General features: G+C 45.5%; 1 protein-coding gene across 2 annotated transcripts in view; it reads right to left on the reverse strand.

Annotated features, from left to right (window-relative positions):
* MYO5B (myosin VB) overlaps positions 1-1863 on the reverse strand; it is a 341703-nt gene extending 339840 nt beyond the window's left edge. For both annotated transcript variants that reach the window (XM_053571966.1, XM_053571965.1), the window contains exon 1: positions 1437-1863. In XM_053571966.1, coding sequence (XP_053427941.1) covers positions 1437-1463 — 27 coding nt within the window. In that variant the 5' untranslated portion in view covers positions 1464-1863. The remainder of the gene's footprint in view (positions 1-1436) is intronic.
* Positions 1864-20837: the final 18974 nt, after the last annotated feature.

The following is a 20837-nucleotide window of genomic DNA, read 5'->3' on the forward strand; positions in this document are numbered from 1 at the left end:
ATTGCTGCCTGGGATCTCACAAGAGTCCCTGGCTGGGCGTGAAGGTGGTATCCTAGGCACGTTGGCCCTGACCCCAGCCAGGTGAGTGTCCACCCATCCCAGCTTCACTCCCCCTGGAGGGAGAGAGGGATTTAAAAAATTCTTCAAACGAAGAGGGGTGGCCAGCCTTCAGAGCCGAAGGGCTCCTCCCACGCTCTGGACAGCAGGGAACAATCCCGGGTGAGGATGCGGAAATAGTTCTTCCTACCCCGCCCAGACCTGTTGGCCGGGGTCGGTGCCCTGGACTAGCACACGCACACCACACGCTCGCGCAGCGCACACACGCACACCTATCTGCACTGAGGCGTGCGCACAAGGCACTGTCAAACGTGTCCTGGCCACCAGCGATGAACAGGAAGACCAGATACTGGGAGATCCGAAACTTGCTTTTCAAAGGCGTGTGGAACACGTGTGTGAAGGCCCCTAACCCTTTTACCCCCCGCGCCCGGCTGAAGCAGAGGGGACCCCGGCAGGGGGCTGTGGCTCAACCATGGACTCTCCAGGAAGCAGCGGCTGCTCCCTCACTTTAACCACCGCAACTGCGGCGGAACCTGGCAGCTCCGCTCCGGCCACACCTGTTCTGGATTCTGAGCACTGGGCAGCGCCACTCCGGCTGCACCTGTTCCCGATTCTGAGCACTGAGATTCGCACATCCATTCTGACCTTGAGGGTAGTTCGAAAATCCATACCCCGCCCCCAAGTCTACGTTATTCCGACCCCCTCTCCACGAAGACTGAAGCCCTCTAAATGTTTTAAATCATCCATCCCCGTCAAATTCAGGATGCGCTTCCCCCGGGTCTAACAGAGATAATGGTGCACTTCTTCACCCTCTGCTTACACACCCTGCCCCTAGCCGCCATGCTTCTCATAGGTCCCTTTCCACCCAAGTTCAGGGGTCCCTAGATGGAAGGTAAATATTGGGGGCGCACCCTGGGAGCCGACACTGCAGGGCACTCGGGACGGGGTCCACAAGCCAGGGAGAGGAGGTGGGGGACTGTCCGGGCTGGGATCTGGCAGGGACCTCCCCGCCAGTTCATGGAACTCAGCTGGAGCCGAGCCCGGGCAAGGAAAGGGATGGCAGGGCGGCAGGGAGGGAGCGGCAACCCCGGTTAGCAGCAGAGCCGCGCCGCTGCCATGCTGGCGCTGCGGGCCGCCAGGAGCCGGACGGCTGGTCTGTGTGGGGCGCTCCCACAACAGAGAAACTTTTTCCGCCACCTGAAGTTAGAGGAGGTGAGGATGGAGACGAAAAGCCGGGAGGGGCCTCTGGGTCCCTCCCGGCTCCAGGAAGTAAAGACAGCGACCCCCGAGCGCCCCCGTGGCCCGGAGCGCTCGGCCCCCAGCCCCACGCAGCGCCTCACCTGTCCCCGCCCGGGCCGCGGCGCCTGGCGGGCACTCACCTGGCTGTACAGCTCGCTGACCGACATGACCCCACGGGCCGGGCAGGAGCCCGGGGCGCCGCACCTGGCGGGCGGCCTTCGCTCGTGTCCCGGTGGGCAGGTCCCGGCTCCCCGCTGCCCGGCGGCTCTCAGTCCGCGGCCGGCCCGCCTGGCGCCATCTTCCCGGACTGGCAAAGAGTTTCTGTTTTTCTCCTTCCCCGGACCTGCCCAGCCGGCTTCCCAGAGGAGCTGCGGCCGGCGACCTTTACTCTGGCGGCAGCGGCGACGCAGCTGCGGCGGGGCAGAAGTTGCGGGCGGGGAGGAGGCCGCGGTGCCGCCCCCGCTCAGGTACCGGGAGGAGGTGCGAGAGCCGGATTGACACCGACCCAGGGAGCAGCCGCGCGTGTCTGAGCCGCCGCTCTTGAGCCTTGTCGGTGCGCGGACCGACGCCCCCGCCACCCCCGCCACCCCCGCCGCCACCGGGTCCTCGCGGCTGGGGGCGGGGCCGGCCGGGAGCGGAGCCCGGGCAGCCGGCGCCGGCCGCCCCCTGCTGGACACGCGGCGCAGCGGGCTCAGGTGCGCACCGGGCGTTTGCACCTGCCGCGCCACGCGCTCCTGCACCTGGGCAGAGACGAAAAAAGGGGCGGGGAGATGGCTGTGACTGGAAGTCCTCAGACATATTTTTCTCGATTTTTAATTTTTCTACCTTTTCCACGTTTTTGTTGATAAAATTCAGTTACATTGTAGAGCCTTATTAAGGTGACTTACACACCAAAGATTGTCTCCCTCAAACTGAACTCCCTACGCTGAAAGGATTATCCTGCTCAGAAAGGTGGGAGTCATAACTCTTCTGCATTACGAAAATTGGCCATTTTCGCCCACAACGTCCAACGAGGCTCTAGGCCACTCCCCTCAGAGAGTTGTTTGCTTTCCTGGAAAATCTCCCATATTCTCCCATCTCACTTCCACACTCCCAGGCCTCTGCTGCTGCCTAATTCATTTATTATCTCCCCTCTGCCTGTGGCACTTGGCTACCTACAGCAACTTTTTTTCCTCTCCTACTTCCATTAAAAGGCAGAAATTTAAGCCAAAAACTAATAATTGTCAGGAGTTGATGGAGAACAGAGGGGCTGTAGAAAGAGACACGGCCTTGGGCTTCTGAAGATGACCTTTGTCCCTGAATCAGGGATGGCTCCAAAAGGTAGTTCTCAGCAGCCAAGGGTGCTTCTACCAGCTGGAGCAGTTACTCTGGAGTCCCACTCCCAGAAGGAGATTTTCAAAGACATTACATTTAAGGCCTTTCCACCTGGAATGCAAGAGCCCCATTGTAATGCACCAGTGCAGTCCTTCACAGAGGTACCTCCACAGGGAGAATCTCCTGGGGAGCTTGAAGGAGTCCAAGGAAGGGACCTCACCCCCAGGAATTCGGACTTATTGGTGGAGGATGGGTCCTGGGTTTCTGAAATTAAGCTCTTCGAAAAGTCTATACAGGATGGTACTTATAGGTGATAAATGCAGTGACCAAGGTTGGCAACTCTCATTGGATTTAAGTTGGAAACTTTCATACAAGAGCAGAAAGGAAATGGTTGGAACATTTTTCTCTCTCAATCTTCCTGCATAGTTCCCTTGTCTGGATTCCAGCAGCTCTCAAAATATGTTCTCTCTCCACCCTCACTGGCCATCAGTATCACCTGGTGACGTGTTAGAAACACAAGTTATTGGGCTTTCCTGCAGACCTACTGAATCAGAAACTCCAAAGGTGGGGCCAGTACTCAGGGTCACCTGCTTCTCCAAGTGATTCTCCCCTCTCCGAGTGAGAAAGCCACCTTGCCTCCCCCACTACCATGCTCCATCAGTGGTCTGTACCCATCTTTCTACTGGCTCCCAGCTTTTTTTGTTTTTTCTGCTAAATGTCATGAAATGGTAGCTTCACTTACTCAGCTGCCTCCACCTACACCCATTCCCTGGGTGAGAACCATAATTCACTGTCAACATTTTCTGCACCTCAGGATCACTTTTGAAAAAAATAGATGCCTGTCTCTGACTCCCAGAAATTCTGATTTAACTTGTCTGGGGCCTTGCCCCGGGCTAAGGGATTTTTGAAGAACTCCCAGGTGGTTCTAAAGGCAGCCAAAGTTAAGAGTTGCTGCTTTAATTCCTTCCTCCATGGCTCCCATTCAGCCCCACACCATTGAAATCATCTCAGCCATGTGAAGCATGGGGTAGTAATTGATTCTCCACACCGTGTTAAGCCCTCTCCTCCCATGGTACCTGTCATTTCTCTCCTCTTGTTTTCCCAACCTCTCCAACCACACCTTCTCAATGTCCTTTTCTAGCCCTACTTCCTCTTCCTGGTTCCTGTACCCCATTTCAGAGATCTCATCTTTCTTCTCATCCATACCCCTATTTCATCTCTCATCATGATACTAACTCTCAAATCTCATTCTAAACTTACTCTAGGCCCACCTTTCCATCCACCAGATAGGCAATGCTTAGCAATCCCACTGAGACCTCAGACCAATCAGACACTCACTTGTCCCACCGTTCCTCCCCAGCCCCAGCCCAGGTCCAACTCTCTGGCTTCAATACACCTGGCATAAGTTAAAAGCTCAACTCATGTTGCCTGAACTGAATCACATTCCTAAGGAGAATCCTACCCTTAGCCAGAGCTTTGTGAATTTCTAATCCTGCAATCAGATATGATCTTTCCCCCCTTTGAATGATAATAAAGACATTTTAAAACTTACTTTATTCCAGGAAACATGCCAAACACTTTACTTCTGTGATCTTATTGGAGCCTCAGATTAACCTTGTAAAGGAGGTTTGGAAATTAAACCTATTTCACAGGTGAGCAAAATGAGGCTGCAGGAGGAACGCATGCTGAAAACTTTCTAGATCAGGGAGTTAGTGTTCAATAAAAGCCTCACTCTACAGTCAAACCACTTGCTTTTTATGCCAAAGCCTCTTGAACTTTAGCATGTATTAAGATCACGGGACTATCATGGGATGTTAATTCAGTGGGTCAGAGACTTAGCATATTTAATAAGTGGTGCAGGGCCCACATTTTGAGAAACCTTGCTCCGTGCTCCATGCTTTTCAAAGTAAAGAGAAGACACTTGTCAGAAATGTCTCATTCACTCTCCTGACAGAGAGGGACTTCCATCACTTACAAATAACAAAGAACTTTGAACTTCCAAGGCATTCCTTTCTACCTCTTCCCTTACCATACCATGTATTATAGATAGACTGATACCGCTTTTTCTTTTTCCTCCTCACACTAGGCTCTAAGGGTCTTTTTTTTTCTTTTTTTCCTTTTCATTTCTTTTTTTTTTTTTTTATTGTTGGGGATTCATTGAGGGTACAATAAGCCAGGTTACACTGATTGCAATTGTGAGGTAAAGTCCCTCTTGCAATCATGTCTTGCCCCCATAAAGTGTGACACACACCAAGGCCCCACCCCCCTCCCTCCTTCCCTCTTTCTGTTCCCCCCATAACCATAATTGTCATTAATTGTCCTCATATCAAAATTCAGTACATAGGATTCATGCTTCTCTATTCTTGTGATGCTTAACTAAGAATAATGTCTTCCACGTCCATCCAGGTTAATATGAAGGATGTAAAGTCTCCATTTTTTTTAATGGCTGAATAGTATTCCATGGTATACATATACCACAGCTTGTTAATCCATTCCTGGGTTGGTGGGCATTTAGGCTGTTTCCACATTTTGGCGATTGTAAATTGAGCTGCAATAAACAGTCTAGTACAAGTGTCCTTATGATAAAAAGATTTCTTTCCTTCTGGGTAGATGCCCAGTAATGGGATTGCAGGATCAAATGGGAGGTCTAGCTTGAGTGCTTTGAGGTTTCTCCATGCTTCCATCCAGAAAGGTTGTGCTAGTTTGCAGTCCCACCAGCAGTGTAAAAGTGTTCCCTTCTCTCCACATCCACGCCAGCATCTGCAGTTTTGAGATTTTGTGATGTGGGCCATTCTCACTGGGGTCAGATGATATCTCAGGGTTGTTTGGATTTGCATTTCTCTAATATATAGAGATGATGAACATTTTTTCATGTGTTTGTTAGCCATTCGTCTGTCGTCTTTAGAGAAAGTTCTATTCATGTCTCTTGCCCATTGATATATGGGATTGTTGGCTTTTTTCATGTGGATTAATTTGAGTTCTCTATAGATCCTAGTTATCAAGCTTTTGTCTGATTGAAAATATGCAAATATCCTTTCCCATTGTGTAGGTTGTCTCTTTGCTTTGGTTATTGTCTCCTTAGCTGTACAGAAGCTTTTCAGTTTAATGAAGTCCCATTTGTTTATTTTTGTTGTTGTTGCAATTGCCATGGCAGTCTTCTTCATGAAGTCTTTCCCCAGGCCAATATCTTCCACTGTTTTTCCTATGCTTTCTTTGAGGATTTTTATTGTTTCATGCCTTAAATTTAAGTCCTTTATCCATCTTGAATCAATTTTTGTGAGTGGGGAAAGGTGTGGGTCCAGTTTCAGTCTTTTACATGTAGACATCCAGTTCTCCCAACACCATTTATTGAATAGGGAGTCTTTCCCCCAAGGTATGTTCTTGTTTGGTTTATCAAAGATTAGGTGGTTGTAAAATGTTAGTTTCATTTCTTGGTTTTCAATTCGATTCCAAGTGTCTATGTCTCTGTTTTTGTGCCAGTACCATGCTGTTTTGAGCACTATGGCTTTGTAGTACAGACTAAAATCTGGTATGCTGATGCCCCCAGCTTTATTTTTGTTACAGAGAACTGCCTTAGCTATACGGGGTTTTTTCTGGTTCCATACAAAACGCAGAATCATTTTTTCCAAATCTTGAAAGTACGATGTTGGTATTTTGATAGGAATGGCATTGAATAGGTAGATTGCTTTGGGAAGTATAGACATTTTAACAATGTTGATTCTTCCCATCCATGAGCATGGTATGTTCTTCCATTTGTTAATATCCTCTGCTATTTCCTTTCTGAGGAGTTCATAGTTTTCTTTATAGAGGTCCTTCACCTCCTTCGTTAGGTATATTCCTAGGTATTTCATTTTCTTTGAGACTATGGTAAAGGGAGTTGTGTCCTTAATTAGCTTCTCATCTTGACTGTTATTGGTGTATACAAAGGCTACTGACTTGTGGACATTGATTTTATATCCTGAAACATTACTGTATTTTTTGATGACTTCTAGGAGTCTTGTGGTTGAGTCTTTGGGGTTCTCTAAGTATAAGATCATGTCGTCACCAAAGAGGGAGAGTTTGACCTCCTCTGCTCCCATTTGGATGCCCTTTATTTCCTTATCTTGCCTAATTGTATTGGCTAGAACTTCCAGCACTACGTTGAATAGTAAAGGTGACAGAGGACAACCTTGTCTGGTTCCAGTTCTAAGAGGAAAAGCTTTCAGTTTTACTCCATTCAGTAAAATATTGGCTGTGGGTTTGTCATAGATAGCTTCAATCAGTTTTAGAAATGTGCCACCTATGCCTATACTCTTCAGTGTTCTAATTAGAAAAGGATGCTGGATTTTATCAAATGCTTTTTCTGCATCTATTGAGAGGATCATGTGATCTTTATTTTTGCCTCTGTTATTATGGTGGATAACGTTTATAGACTTGCGTATGTTAAACCAGCCTTGCATCCCTGGGATGAAGACTACTTGATCATGATGAATGACTTTTTTGATGATAAGCTGTAATCTATTGGCTAGGATTTTGTTGAGAATTTTTGCGTCTATATTCATGAGTGAGATTTGTATGAAATTCTCCTTTTTGTTTGGGTCTTTTCCTGGTTTTGGTATCAGGGTGATGTTTGCTTCATAGAATGTGTTGGGGAAGATTCCTTCTTCCTCAATTTTTTGGAATAATTTCTGCAGTACAGGAATAAGCTCTTCCTTGAAGGTTTGATAGAATTCTGGAGTGAAGCCATCTGGACCAGGGCATTTTTTGGTTGGAAGATTTTTTATTGTTTCTTTGATCTCAGTGCTTGAAATTGGTCTGTTCAGGAGCTCTATTTCTTCCTGGCTGAGTCTAGGGAGAGGGTGTGATTCCAAATATTGATCCATTTCTTTCACATTGTCAAATTTCTGGGCATAGAGTTTCTGGTAGCATTCAGAGATGATCTCTTGTATCTCTGTGGGATCAGTTGTTATTTCCCCTTTATCATTTCTGATGGAGGTTACTAGAGATTTTACTTTTCTATTCCTCGTTAGTCTGGCCAATGGTTTATCTATTTTATTTATTTTTTCAAAAAACCAACTCCTTGTTTCATTAATTTTCTGAATGATTCTTTTGTTTTCAAATTCATTGATCTCTGATTTGATTTTGGATATTTCTTTTCTTCTACTGAGTTTAGGCTTAGATTGTTCTTCTTTTTCCAATTCCATAAGATCTCTTGTGAGATTGTTGATGTGCTCTCTTTCAGTTTTTTGAATGTAGGCATCTAAAGCGATGGATTTTCCTCTCAAAACTGCTTTTGCAGTATTCCACAGGTTTTGTAGCTTGTGTCTTCATTGTTGTTATGCTCAAGGAAGTTAATGATTTCCTGTTTTATTTCTTCCTTCGCCCATCTGTTATTCAACAGAAGATTGTTTAGTTTCCATGCCTTTGGGTGGGGTCGAGCATTTGTGTTAGAGTTGAGTTCCACCTTTAGTGCCTTATGGTCTGAGAAGATACAGGGTAAAATTTCAATTCTTTTGATTCTGTTGATATTTGTTTTGTGTCCCAGGATATGATCAATTTTGGAGAATGTTCCTTGGGGTGATGAGAAGAATGTATATTCTTTATCTTTGGGATGGAGTGTTCTATATGCGTCTATCAAGCACAGTTGTTCTAGGGTCTCATTTAAGTCTCTTATATCCTTGTTTAATTTCTGTTTAGAGGATCTGTCCAGCTCTGTAAGAGGAGTGTTAAGGTCCCCTGTTATCATGGTATTATCAGATATCATATTGCTCAGACTGAGTAAGGTCTGTTTCAAGAATCTGGGAGCATTTAAATTGGGTGCATAGATATTTAGAATTGAAATGTCTTCTTGTTGTATTTTTCCCTTGACCAATATAAAGTGACCATCTTTGTCTTTTTTGACTTTAGTTGCTTTAAATCCACATGTATCTGAAAATAAGATTGCAACTCCTCTTTTCTTCTGGATTCCATTTGCCTGAAAAATTGTCTTCCAACCCTTGACTCGGAGCTTGAATTTGTCTTTTGAAGCCAGGTGTGTTTCTTGCAGACAGCAAATGGATGGCTTGTGTTTTTTAATCCAGTCAACCAATCTATGTCTCTTCAGTGGGGAATTCAAGCCATTAACATTTATTGAGATAATTGATAAGTGTGGTAGTATTCTATTCGTCTTATTTGGTGAGAGTCCATTGCTTAGTTTTATCTTTTGCATCAGTGTGGAGGTTTGGTTCTGTCCTTTAATTTCTGAGTTCTTACTTTGCTGCTGATCCATTGTGGTGGTCAGTGTGCAGAACAGGTTGAAGTATTTCCTGTAGAGCTGGTCTTGTTGTGGCGAATTTCCTCAATGTTTGTATATTCGTAAATGATTTGATTTCTCCGTCAATTTTGAAGCTTAGCTTAGCAGGGTACAGAATTCTGGGCTGGAAATTGTTCTGTTTAAGTAGATTAAAGGTAGATGACCATTGTCTTCTTGCTTGAAAAGTTTCATTAGAGAAGTCTGCGGTCAATCTGATGGATTTGCCCCTGTAGGTCAACTGGCGCTTACTCCTGGCAGCTTGCAGAATCTTTTCTTTGGTCTTGACTTTAGACAGGTTCATCACAATGTGTCTTGGAGAAGCTCGGTTAGAGTGAGGCGACCTGGGGTCCGATAGCCCTCTGAAAGCAGTGTGTCAGAATCTTTGGTGATATTTGGGAAATTTTCTTTTATAATATTCTCTAGTATGGCTTCCATTCCTCTGGGGCATTCTTCTTCCCCTTCTGGAATTCCTATAACTCGTATGTTGGAACGCTTCATAAAGTCCCATAATTCTGACAGTGAACGTTCTGCTTTCTCTCTCTTCTTTTCTGCCTCTTTTACTATCTGAGTTATCTCAAGAACTTTGTCTTCTACCTGTGAAATTCTTTCTTCTGCATGGTCTAACCTGTTGCTGATACTTTCCATTGCATCTTTAAGTTCCCTGATTGACTGTTTCATTTCCTTCAGCTCTGCTATATCTTTTTATATTCTTCATATCGTTCATCTCTGATTTGATTCTGTTTTTGGATTTCCTTTTGGTTAATTTCCACTTTATTAGCAGTTTCCTTCATTGTTTCCACCATTTCTTTCATTGTTTTCAACATGTGTATTCTAAATTCCCTTTCTGTCAATCCTAACATTTCTGTATAGGTGGAATCCTCTGCAGTAGCTACCTCATGGTCCCTTGGCGGGGTTGTTCTGGGCTGGTTCTTCATGTTTCCTGGAGTTTTCTGCTTGTTCTTCCTCATGGGTGATTTCTTTTATCTGTTTCCTTGCCCTAATTTTCCTTTCACTTCCTCTTGCTCTTAGCCTGTGGACTAAGGGTTACAGGACCAGAAGGGTGAGAAGGTTTAAGAGCAAAAAAGGGATGAAAGAAAGGAGGACCAAGTGATAAGGAAAAAAAAAGAAAAATAGAGAAAGGAGTGGGGGTGGGTAAAAGGAATATTGACAAAAAGAAGAGAGGTACAGAAAGAGGGAGACAGAGCAATATAGGTGTACAGTAGGGTACTTTGATACAACCTTAAAAAAAAACCCACCTTCTGGGGGTGCCCAGTTGGGTGGTTCCCTTGAGGTCAGCAGCTGTTTGCTAACCTGATTGGACACAGTACCCCACCTCCACCAAGTAGAGAGGAAAGACAAAAATGCTATAAATCAAACCAAAACAAGCAAACAGAAAACTTTACGGGATAAAATTGGCTGGAAAAACCAAATAATAGTGGTAGAAACACTAACAAAAATGAAGTTCTAATTATTGAAATAGGCAGCAATGGGAAATTATAATTAAACTAGGAAAATTGAGAAAGTAAAAGGATCTGTATGGAAAAGGTTGAACTTAAAAAACAAAACAACAGGGCGGCGCCTGTGGCTCAGTGAGCAGGGCGCCAGTCCCATATGCCGAGGGTGGCGGGTTCAAACCCAGCCCCGGCCAAACTACAACAAAAAAATAGCCGGGCGTTGTGGCGGGCGCCTGTAGTCCCAGCTGCTCGGGAGGCTGAGGCAAGAGAATCGCGTAAGCCCAAGAGTTAGAGGTTGCTGTGAGCCGTGTGACGCCACGGCACTCTACCCGAGGGCGGTACAGTGAGACTCTGTCTCTACAAAAAGAAAAAAAAAAAAAAAAAAAAAACCAAAACAACAATCCACAACATCAAAATAAACAAAAAAAAACAACCAAACCAAAAAAAAAAAAAACAACCAAAAACAAAGCAGTATGTATATGTTATTTAATATTGCCTGGGCAACACGTGGTCTTCTGGGGTATGAGATGTTAATCACAGTTCTGATACGACTGGAGGCTGCTAGTTTCTCAAAGCCCAGCAGGTAGACACCCTAAATCTCTCTTCAGCCCACTTAAAAGGCACTTTGAACTTGTTCACTTACTGAGCAGAAGTTTTCTCAGGGAAGTGCTTGTCACTGGAATCACTGCTGAAGTGGCTATCCACTTATCCTTTGTGCCAAAACCGGTCTCACTCTGCCCCCAAGGGTTAGGGCTGCAAGGCGACTCAGACCCCACCCTTAGGCTACTTGGTCACTGGGTTACCAGCTCCCACCCAATTCCAGCTCTGCGACCCTGAGGGCGGAGCTTGCCGGGGCAGATCGCTCACAATGTCTGCCTATGACCCAGCGCCAAACACTATTAGCTCCTTCTGGCTCAGCGGCTCAGACTGGGGCCCTAGACAAAGGCCAAAGTTCTCCTCACTCCCGCTCAGGCTCTCCCCAAGGCAGTTCAGCTGAGTGCCAAGTCCAAAGACACCAAAACAGTTCACAGGTAAGGCCTTTCTGGTTTGCAGTCTCGCTGCTACTGAACTTACAGTTGCGGGCGGGTTTAGGCGGATTGAACACACGCGACCACTTGCGGGTTTTCCACTGTTTTAGTCCTCCTCTTGGGGTCCAGAAGTCTCTCGCTGACTCCCTGTATCCTCTCAGGGGTGATGATAGGCAGATCCCACCAGCCAGAGATGCCTGGAGTCATATATCCCCAGACTCACGGTGCCCAGATGCAAGGAAGCTGTTACTCGGCTGCCATCTTGCTCCGCCTCCCGGCTCTAAGGGTCTTGAATGCAGAGATCACACCTGACCATATTGTATCCTCTGCACTTCTTATAACAATGCTTTGCACAAGTTTGATCTCAATAAATAGTAAATGAATTGAGATATGTGTTGAGCCAAATCTTAAAGGAAGTACTTCTCATTAACTGGTAGAAAGGGGAGAAGAAAACAGGAATCACCAAGTAGACAAATTAGCAAAGGAAGGAATTCTAAGGAGAAGCCTTCTTATTGGCTGGCCTTTCTGTGAAAGTGGTTTGTAAACTCCAAATCAATATTCAGTGACAGTTAAAGTTGGTTTCTTATGTTCTCTCCCACACCAAACAGATTCATGTCTTCTCCCTTTCCTCTCCTATTTAAACTACATGCACATTTGTGGAAAACTACACAAAGTACAATTAGGACCCACTGTCACTGTCCTAGCTGAGCGACGTGGAAGCAGAGATAGCAGGAGTGTTATGTGAGAGGGACACAGATTTCAGGTCCTCTGCTGCTGAGCCCTGGGCTGTGCTTCTCCCTCACACTTGTCCCTTTACTCCAATGCTGGGACTGCTCTTCCCACCCCTAGAGTTTCCCCCTCCCACTGCCACCTCAGTGTCCTGCAGAAGAAGAGACCAAACTCTTTTGCCCTTGTATGTTGGGATCTGTATCAATTAGGAGCAGCATTGTGCTGCAGTAACAAAATGCCTCAAAGTTTCAGTGTTGTTTTTTTGTTTGTTTGTTTGGTTTGTTTTTTTTTTTTTTTTTTTTTGCAGTTTTTTGGCCAGGGCTGAGCTTAAACCCGCCACCTCTGGCATATGGGCCCAGCGCCCTACTCCTTTGAGCCATAGGCGCCACCCAAGTTTCAGTGTCTTAAAACAAAAGCTGTTTTTCTTGCTCATGTTACATATCCATCATATGTTGGATGGAGCTCTGCTGTACAGTCTTTCCTTCAGGCTCCTCTTAGAAGATTGCTGGTGTTGTGGCAGAGGAAAAGAGATACAGCAAACTCCACTCTGCCTCCTAAAGCTGACCTACTCTACATTTCAGTTCTGAAAGGGTTGCTCTCACAGCTCATTGGCCAAAACAAGTCATGGGGCAATTTATGAAATCATCAGGCTGGGGAGCCTAAAATACTTCTGCAGGGCAAAGCAAGGACCCAAGGAAAAACCCAAAACAGGACAGCAAATATTTTGAATAATAATATAATCTAAACTACTTTCTCTTATACTCCAAATTCTGTCTCCTCTAGAAAACTTGTCTTGGATTATGTCAGGATTTCTCCTGAGGCTTGCTCCCCTTAATAACCAGGACAAGGGGGTGAATGGAGTGAATTCTGGATCTGGATAAGGAGCCACAAAGTGTTAACAGTGGAATATAAACTCCCTAAAACTGAAAAGGGAGCAACTTCACCTGCATGGGAGAAAAGGTGGGAGATGGTTGTCTCTAAACTAAATCCTGGACATGGACTTACTTACTCTGGGGACTAAGAAATGGCAGGGGTCAGGGGTCCCCAACAAGGGAGACTAGGACCTCATAAATGTTTTCAAATACTTTAAAATCTGATATATGAAGGAAGGATTAGGATAATTCTTCTTAATAGAAGCCAGGCCCAGACCTCAGGGAAGAAGTTTCAGAACGTTGGATGTGGGATAACTATAAAGAATAAGTACAACAGGCCAGGTGCCATGGCTCTTGCCACTAATTCTAGCACTCTGGGAGTGGATCACTTGAGTTCAGGAGCCCTAGACCAGCTTGAGCAAGAATGAGACCCCATCTTTATTAAAAATAGAAAAACTAGCCTAGCATTGTGGTAGGCACCTGTAGTCCCAGCTACTTGAGCCCAAGAGTTTGAGGTTGCTGTGAGCTATGATGAAGCTATGGTACTCAACCCAGGGCGACAGAGTGAAAAACTCTGGGAAAACACACACACACACACACACACACACACACACACACACACACAATAAGCACAACATTCAAGTGAGAAAAGCTATTCAAGGGAGGACCAGGTATCTCATGAAGACGCAAGCTTGCTGTCCCTGGAGGAATGTAAAGAGGCTGGATTATCACTGTCAAGGATGCTATAGATTCTGCTGCTGGGTGGGAAATTGGGCTCTATCACCACAGGGAGTCTGTGGCTGTGCCTTGTCTGCCACCCTCTGTGCACCTGGCTATGGCACCAAAGAAAGTTTAGGGCTATTGCCACAGATGCCAAATTGATAACCTTGAGGGAAGAAAACTCCCTTTTTAGGCTGAGAATGGTGGCTCACGCCTGTAATCCCAGCACTTTGGGAGCCTAGGCAGGAGGATCGTTTGAGGGCAGGAGTTTGAGACCAACCTGAGCAACAAAGCAAGATCCTGTCTCTACAAAATATTAGACAGTACCTGCAGTCCCAGGTACTCGGGAGCCTAAGGCAAGAGGATCACTTGAGCCCAGGTTTACCAGGCTGCAGTGAGCTATGATCTTACCTCTACACTCTAGCCTGGGCAACAGAGCAAGATGTCCTAACAGACAAAAAACCCAATTCTCATCGTAAAGCTTGTTTTGTGGAGAGTTTGATATCAATTCTTTACAAGTCAATAAGAATATAAGTCAAAGCCTGTTCTGTGGACAGTTTGATATCAGTCCTTTACAATTCAGTAAAAATGTAAGCCACGTGTGCTCTTCAGAGGATGTTCCACACAAAGCTGGCCTTTAATCCTGAATGGAATGAGCAGCTTTGCTTCCTACTAGGCACCCTGACTGCTGCAAACAGGCGGTGGGTTGGCTCCTTTGCTAGGGAGAAGAGGGAGGAAAAAGGATACGGTTTATGTTTTTCCAGAACCTCCAAATCTCTGTTCATAGAGGCTGTTCACAAAGCTCAAAAGCTGTGTTACATATAAGTGCAATGATCTCCAAGAATAGAATGGCACAACTATTGGAGCCTGGATGGAGAGAAGGAAGAAGAAAAATGAAGAAATGCAAATAGCCATGGCTGCAGGTCCACAGTCCACACACCAAGCTGAAGTGTTGGGAGCCTCTAGACCCCCAGCAGTCCTCACCCTAACTTGCCCTCAAGTAGGAAGCAGGATCCCTGTCCAGACTCAGAGGCCACAGTATGTTTTATCCCCAGTGTCTTGTGCCCTCTGCTGGACACTTCCCAACAGCTACTTTTTTTTTTGCTTTTTTTCTCATTTTCAATATTCCCCAATTCCCTGATCTTTGAAAATCATAACTGGAAGGGCCAGCCCTCTCATTTTACAGATGAGAAAACATAGGCTCAGAGGGGAGGCGGGACTCATTGAAACCCACACAGCTTCTGGGTGGTGCTGCTGCTTTTGGTTTGGGCTGTGGGGGAATAACCAGGAAGATGATGGGGCTCTCCAGACCTGCTTGAAGAGCAGCAATTTCACTCTGGATCTCTCCCCACCTGCCTTGCTTGGAGAGCTTACCCTTCACTTCGTATCACCTGGTAATAAATTAAAATGGAACCATTAAGCAAAAATCTTACTGTGGGGCTCAAGTTTCAACCTGATTCCAGGTGGTACTTTCTTGTGTCCTGAGATAAAGTGAGAGAGTCAGAGACAGAGGCTGGGCTTAGGATAGGTCTTATATGTGTTATTAATTACATAGCCTGGGCATACATTAAGAATACCTGCCTGGAATATGCTGTCTGTTTCCAAATCCATTCTTTTGGCAGTGAATTTCAGTCTTGGCTACACATTGGAATCACCTGAGAATCACTTCAAACCTGCTGTTCCCTGTATTGCATTCAGGAGTCTCATACTCAGTTGTCTGGTGTGTGGTTTTTACACACTCCCCAGGTGATCCTAAGGCACAGCCAAGGTAAAGAACCTGTGTGTTAGGGCCTACTTCACATTCCCACTTCTTTGCAAAGCCTTCCCACACAACGTGGATATATGTTTCTGTTCCATTTGGTACTTGAGATTTACAATGTGTGTAATATACTTTGTAATAACTTCAGTGCACTCAGTTGAGTTCTAAGTCCAGGGTGGCCCAGTAACATGCTCTTGGGAGTTTCCATCCCAGGGTGGTCAATGGGCGTATCCGGAGAGGCCACACCCTCCATGCAGTTGCAAGTCCTTCTGCTATCACATTGATTAACCACCAGGTCTTGGCTAATTAGCAGGCTGGAAGTCAAAACGAGTTTTTATTGATGGAAATAGTGACTTGTGAAATAGCAGGAAGAATGTTACAAATAGGCTCTCTTGGTTGAATTAGAGGTCAAATTTGGTTAAGATTTGGGGAATGGCTAGAGACACTCCCCAACCTTGCCAGAACAAGCCAGAACAAGAATCCAGAACGCCTATAATTTGCATCATTAGAGAGGGTACCACACTCTGGGTCCCAATTTGGCCTTGTGCCCAGCTGATGACTGAAGAGGACTTCTGAGTATAAAATGCTGACTAGAAGCACAAACTTCTGCCTCTCAAATGCTGCAATGAATACAGGTGAGCCTCAAGTAGTCCTGCTTTATAGGTGTGATCAGAACCCCTGGAAGGTAAGAGTTCTAAGACTTCATCAAGCTTACAAAGTCAGATACACAGCCCTCCATACCTGGTTGCCACTGAAGGTGTGTTTAGTAAGTGGCAGGCTATGGAGTTATGAAATTGCTTTCTTTATAACCTGGAGCCACCACTTCAAGCTTCTTGGGCAACTGTTATCTACCAAAAAGAGCCTCTGTGTGGCATATAAACCTAAATCATTTTCTGAGTCTTATATATTTATGATTCTTTTAAACAAATATGAATCTACTCGTTATTTATTAAATACCCACTATATTTCAGTCATTCCATGAGGTACTAGAGATTGAGAGATAAATAAAATGTCTCTACTAATATACAGCTGCCTACTTGACTTTTCCATATGTCTAAGGGTATCTTGGACTTAACATGCCCAAAATACAAGTCTTGATTTTCACCTCACATGTATGTTCTTCACCAAATCTTATCCATATGGACAGAGAGTATCACCATCTACCACCAAGGCAAAACCCTAGTGTTACCTCTATTCTTCCATTTCCCATAACTCTTAATTCTAATCCATCAGCAAGGTCTAATAGCTCAATCTCCAAAACATACCCCAAATCTGCCACCTTGACACAGCCACCTTCCATCAGCCCTAGCCATTTCCTGCTGGGCCACTGCAGAAGCCATCTGGTTGATCTCTCCACGTCCATGTTTTGTTTTGTTTTTTAACCTCATTTATTCCTGCTCTTCTCCTTCCTTACTATTCAATTCCAATCTCGAACCTTTCCTTCTGTTCTTCAAATATGCCGCCCTTTTTCTCACCACAGGCTACTTGAACTTGCCACCTCCTCCCCGGATATCTCTTCCCCCAACAGAGCTGGAGTGAGGCCCAAAATTAAAGAAAGCACAAAAATCTCAGTAATCGAGATTACTGGACATTAACTTTTTTTTTTTTGTGGTTTCTGGCTGGGGCTGGTTTTGAACCCACCACCTCCGGCATATGGGACCAGGGCCCTACTCCTTGAGCCACAGGTGCTGCCCTACTGGACATTAACTTAATGCAATATTTTAAAAAATAACAATGCAAGATTAACAAAAGATCGAAATTTTCTTATAACTAAACAGTGGATTCAAGAATGCCATGCTGAGCTATATAGGAGCCTGAAGAAGAGTAAAACTGCATGCCCTTGGAGAGGAAGATGGTGGCCAAGTAACAGTTTCCCTGCAACTGGGCACTGTGAGTCTGGGGAGATAAGACGCCCGGCATGTCTGGCTGATGGGATCTGCCTATAATCATCCCTTTGAGGATACACAGAGTCAGCAAGGGACTTCTGGACCCCAAGAGGAGGACAAAAAAAGTGAAAAACTGGGAAGAAGTTGCATATGTTCGATAGGTCTAATCCCGCCGGCAGCTGTAAGTACAGAAGCAGTGAGACTGCAAACTGGAAAGGCCTTACCTGTGAACTATTTTGGTGTTCGGACTTGGCACTCAGTTGAACTGCCTTGGGGAGAGCTTGGGCAGGAGTGAGGAGAAATTTGGGCATTGTCTAGGGCCCCAGACTGAGCTGCTGACCAAGATGAAGCTAATGGTATTTGGCTGTGGGCCACAGGGAGCCATTGTGAGAGAACTGCCCTGGCAAGCTCTGCCCTCAGGGTCACAGAGCAAGAATGGGGCAGGAGCTAGTAATCTAGTGACTGAGCAGCCTAAGGGCAGGGACTGAGCCACCTTACAGCCTTAACCCTCAGGGGCAGAATGAGACCGGTTTTGGCACACTGGGTAAGTGGATAGCCACTTCAGCAGTGCTCCCAGCAACAAGCACATTCCTGGGAAAGCTTCTGCTTAGCCAAGTTTAGAAGTTTAAAGTGCCTTTTAAGAAGGCTGAAGAGAAATTTAGAGTCTCCACCCTGGGTGGTTTGAGAAATCAGCGGAGGCCTCTAGTCCTATCAGCATTGTGACTAACATCTCATACCCCCGAAGACCACCTGTTGCCCAGACAATATTCAACAGGATGTATATACTGCTTTGTTTTTGTTTTTTGTTTGTTTTTTGTTTATTTTGTTGTTGTTGTTTTATTTTTTAGTTTCAAGCTGTTCCCTACAGATTTTTTTTCTTTTCTTTCTCCATTTCTCTAGTTTAAATACAATTTCCCATTGCTGCCTTTTTCAATAATTAGAACTTCATTTTTGCTAGTGTTTCTACACCTATTATTTGGTTTTTCACCCAATTTTATCCCGTAAAGTTTTCTGTTCACTTGTTTTGGTTTGATTTATAGCATTTTTGTCTTTCCTCTCTACTTGGTGGAGGTGGGGTACTGTGTCCAATCAGGTTAGCAAAGAGCTGCTGACCTCAAGGGAACCACCCAACCAGGCACCCCCAGAGGTTGGGGTTTTTTTAAAGGTTGTGTCAAAGTACCCTACTGTACAACTGTATTGCTCTGTCTCCCTCTTTCTGTGCCTCTCTTCTTTTTATCAATATTCTCTTTTACCCACCCCCACCCCTTTTTCTATTTTCTTTTTTATCTTTCTTTCCTTTTCTTCCTTTTATCCCTTCTGGCTCTTCAACCTTCTCATCCTTCTGGTCCTGTACCAAAAGGACTCATTGAAACCTTAGTCCACAGGCACGAGAACTTAAAGAGCAAGTGGAAGTGAAAGGAAAATTAGGGCAAGGAAACAGATAAAAGAAATCACTCGAGGGCGGGGCATGGTGGCGGACAGGACAGACATGTAGTCCACCTCTCCCAAGCCACCAGGTGAGAGGAAAGGCGGTCTGGACCTTCCCTGTGTGTGGATTATTGGAGTGGACAGACAGCTGGAGACTCGCAGTGAACTGGCGGTTCGCTATATAGGAGGGGTAATTTAAAATCACAGACTCTATTGTAGAGATTCTTCCCTGCTCAGCCATGCCGGCCAGCAGGCCCCTCCCCTACGGAGGTCAGCAGCTTGTAAATGCTGATGAAATCCAATTGACAAGTAATTAATCCTGAACTGAGGGAGGCATCCGAAAGGAGAGCCACTCAAAACCACAGGGAGCTGGGCAAACTGTTGGACAATTGAAGGGAAGGGATCCTGCCTGGGAAACAGACATTTTGAACTACCCAAAAGGGCGGGCACCTTTCCCGCAGGTGTTGGAGGGGGCTGGCGGTTCAGGCTGCACAGCGAACTGGCGGACGCCCATCCAAAACTCTGAACCATAAAACTCAGAATAAATCCCCCGAGCGCTCCAACCACCGGAACCGGCTTGAAGCCTAGGACCCGGCTTTGGCTTCTGGAGCCGCAAAGCTACTGAAGCCGCGGACCGGCTTTGGCTGCTGAAGCCCTGGGAACCAGCTACAGGAGATAGAGCCACCAGCCCGCCAACGACCGCGCGAACTCAACACCACTCCCCTTATGGCCGATTGCAGTCGCCAGTTTGCGGGGGAACCTGGGAACAGAGTGGAGGGACTCAGGAAGCGTGGACACCTGCACTGAGTGGGAAGGTCGGTCGCAAGTGCTGTCTGGAAAAGAATAGCTGAGGTTGCACAATTCTTAGGTGATAAACTTTTACGGAAACTCCAAAATGGCGATCGGCCATGGAAGGTGGTTACCATGGTAACAGTATAAACTGTAAACCAGATATGTCTCGAAACCACTCACAGCGCCACCTGGTGTCCAGAAAGTATATTGCAATATGAATATATTCCTACGAAAGTTGATCCCTACAGCAGACATATAGATATTTATAGGTATATTTCTTTTTTTTTTCATTTTTTTTATAGGTATATTTCTACCACAAGAATATTTTTGCACTTGGTGCCTTTTGTTTTGTTTTTTTGGTTTTCGTGGGGGTTTTTTGTTTGTTTGTTTTTTGCTATTGTTTTCTTTTTGTCTGATTTTTCCTCACCATTTTCTTAGAGGAGATTTCGATAATTTTTTATTATTACATTTTATATAGATATATTTTTTATTTCTATGTCTTCTAATTTTAATTTCTTCTTTCTTCTCACTTAACATTCCTTCTAACACCACTTTTCTCTCTCTTTTTTTCCTTTCTTTCAATTATTTTACGATTATCACTATTTTTATTGCAGTTGTTCTTATATTGCTGTTGTTGTGGCTATTGCTTGTATGTTTATGTGTTTCTATCTGTCACTGTATCTATGGGCCCATGTGCCTGGTAACCTTTGTATCTGTTTATTTGTTCATTTGGTCTCAATGAGCTTGGTGTTATGACCTGCAACCCTGAGCTCCTAACACCCCCCTCCACTCTCACTCCGTGATCTGGAGACCTGCCCCCTCAGGAGTCCAGATTCTTGGGTGAACTCTCAAGAGGTGTAGACAGGACCTGGACTGCAGCTGGCCAGTGCTGACTCTGTAGCAAAGGAGCAAGAAGACAATGTTCAGCTGAGAGGGAATTACACTGGAGCGGTGGTGCCCCGAGGTGCAGAGTAACAGCCGTCTTCAGCAATAACAAGGCCCACCCCCAGATATCTCATAGCCTCTCCTCCTGTCTTCCTGGGCAACCAGATGAGGCCAAGCATCTTCTCAGATGGCAACCACCATGGAACAGACCTGGGACTGAAACACAGGCCCCGTGAGTAAAGGGTTTTCCTGAGACAGTACTGACCTGGGTGGAACACGGAGACTAGAAAACACACCTGCAGAGCCGGGAAACTCCTAGGGCGGGGCTGATCCAGAGAACCGCTCTACTGAGCCTAAGATGCACCTGGCCCTTAGGGGATCACCAGCCTATAGACAAAGGAGG

Source organism: Nycticebus coucang, chromosome 19, assembly GCF_027406575.1.
Source record: "Nycticebus coucang isolate mNycCou1 chromosome 19, mNycCou1.pri, whole genome shotgun sequence".
NCBI lineage: Eukaryota > Metazoa > Chordata > Mammalia > Primates > Lorisidae > Nycticebus > Nycticebus coucang.